The sequence below is a fragment of the Buceros rhinoceros genome, unplaced genomic scaffold, assembly GCF_000710305.1.
Source record: "Buceros rhinoceros silvestris isolate BGI_N320 unplaced genomic scaffold, ASM71030v1 scaffold45884, whole genome shotgun sequence".
NCBI lineage: Eukaryota > Metazoa > Chordata > Aves > Bucerotiformes > Bucerotidae > Buceros > Buceros rhinoceros.
The window spans coordinates 6,082-7,665 of NW_010409726.1; the positions used below are offsets into that span (position 1 = coordinate 6,082).

At 56.3% G+C, this 1,584-nt stretch overlaps 1 protein-coding gene across 1 annotated transcript in view; it reads right to left on the bottom strand.

The window, feature by feature from the left end:
• The window catches only part of EARS2 (glutamyl-tRNA synthetase 2, mitochondrial), a gene marked incomplete at its 5' end in the record, with an annotated part of 6,921 nt that extends 5,646 nt beyond the window's left edge, over positions 1–1,275 (bottom strand). The window contains 2 exons of the mRNA XM_010135314.1: positions 7–196; positions 1,084–1,275. Coding sequence (XP_010133616.1) covers positions 7–196; positions 1,084–1,275 — 382 coding nt within the window. The remainder of the gene's footprint in view (positions 1–6; positions 197–1,083) is intronic.
• Between the last annotated feature and the right edge of the window lie 309 nt (positions 1,276–1,584).

Genomic DNA, 1,584 nt, shown 5'->3' on the forward strand with positions numbered 1-1,584 from the left:
GCCTACCGCGGGGTCTGCTGGCTCCGCAAAGCCTCCTTCTTCAGCAGCTCCAGGCGCTGCGGGGTGCAGAAACAGCGGTACGCCGCACCCCTCTCCAAAAGCACCTCGCTGGCTCGCCGGTACAGGTCAAGTCTGTGCGACTGCTGGTAGGGTCCAAAGGAACCACCGCGGCGAGGGCTCTCGTCAGGGGGAATACCTGAAATACCAGTGTGACGGGACTGAAAAGCCTGTAAAAAGGCAGAGAGCTTCCAAAGACAGTTTCTGCTGCAGAGCAGTTGCACAGGAGTCCGATCCCCTGCACTCAGAAGATAAACACAGCCAGCGTCACCAGAACGTGGGGTACTGCGCATGAAGCAGCGAGCAGGAAAACACCAGAACCGAGTAAATATTTGAGCAGCTCTGACCGCTACTTAGAGCAAGAAGCAGCCAGGAGTACACACACAACGGAGCACCCACCCTTTTTACAGTAAAGAACACTCCTCCCGCAGACACAGAATGAGACCTTGGCTCGCTATGCCACCTTCTTCAGAGTCACCACTCAGCAGCAAAGTCCTGGTCCTTAAAGCTTACAGCAGCACCCGCGGGGTCTGGCCCTGACCTGTCACAGTTCTGTACTCTAAAACCACCCTTATGTCTCGTTCTTAAGCTCAAAAAGCAGCAGAGGATTCAAACAGAAAACTGACACCTCCGGATCCCCTTCAGCAACTACCCCGAGCTCAAACAACTCCTCCACTTACAGCGAGGTCCGTGAGCTCCAGCTTCTGGCCTTTCCACCACGTCTCCTCTTGTGCACAGCTTTGTTACAGCTGCACATGGGGCAAATTCCACAGGTCTGGGTCTTTCTGTGTGTCACACGACACAGCCCAGAGAATCCAAACCTAACCCGTTATTTCTGCTCTAAACTACACTTCCAGCAGGACATTCCCCATGCCTGGCTGGGGAAATAACTACATTTCAGCAAATTCACCATCTGAAACGCTGCACAGCTCTTTATCGTGCAAAATACTCTCAATTTGGGTGCTGCTAATCACTAAACAGAAGAGAATGTCCCAGGAAGAACTAATGAAAGCTGCCTGCAAGTACCTGCCCAGTCCAGCATATCTTCAATTCCTTCCGCCGCCCCGGGCACCACTCGGGTTTGATCTGTGTCCTCCACTCTCAAGATAAAGGTCCCTTGGTGTTTTTTGGCAAAAATGTAATTGTACAAAGCAGTCCGAAGGCCGCCCAAGTGCAGGAAACCTGTTGTGGTGGGGAAGCCAGAGGAGACCGTCGTCACTACGGGCCGACAGCGATTTCTACAGACCGGCTGGAGGGCCGGTGCTGCCCGTAACGGGAGCTGGTGTGCCAGTTCCCCCCGGGAGGCGGGGAGCCGGGCTGCACAGGCAGTGCTCTGCGGGCCCTCGCTAGGGGATGAACGATCGGTCACGGCCTTCAGGCCCGTGTGCCCTGCAGTGAGCTGGGAATCGCCCGCACGCTGCCAGCAAGCCCCGGGTTCGGGGTCTTCCACAACGGCCCCTTATCCCTGAGCCGACCCGACGCGCTGCGGCTGCTCCGGGCCCCTACTGATCTCCACTCCGACGGGGC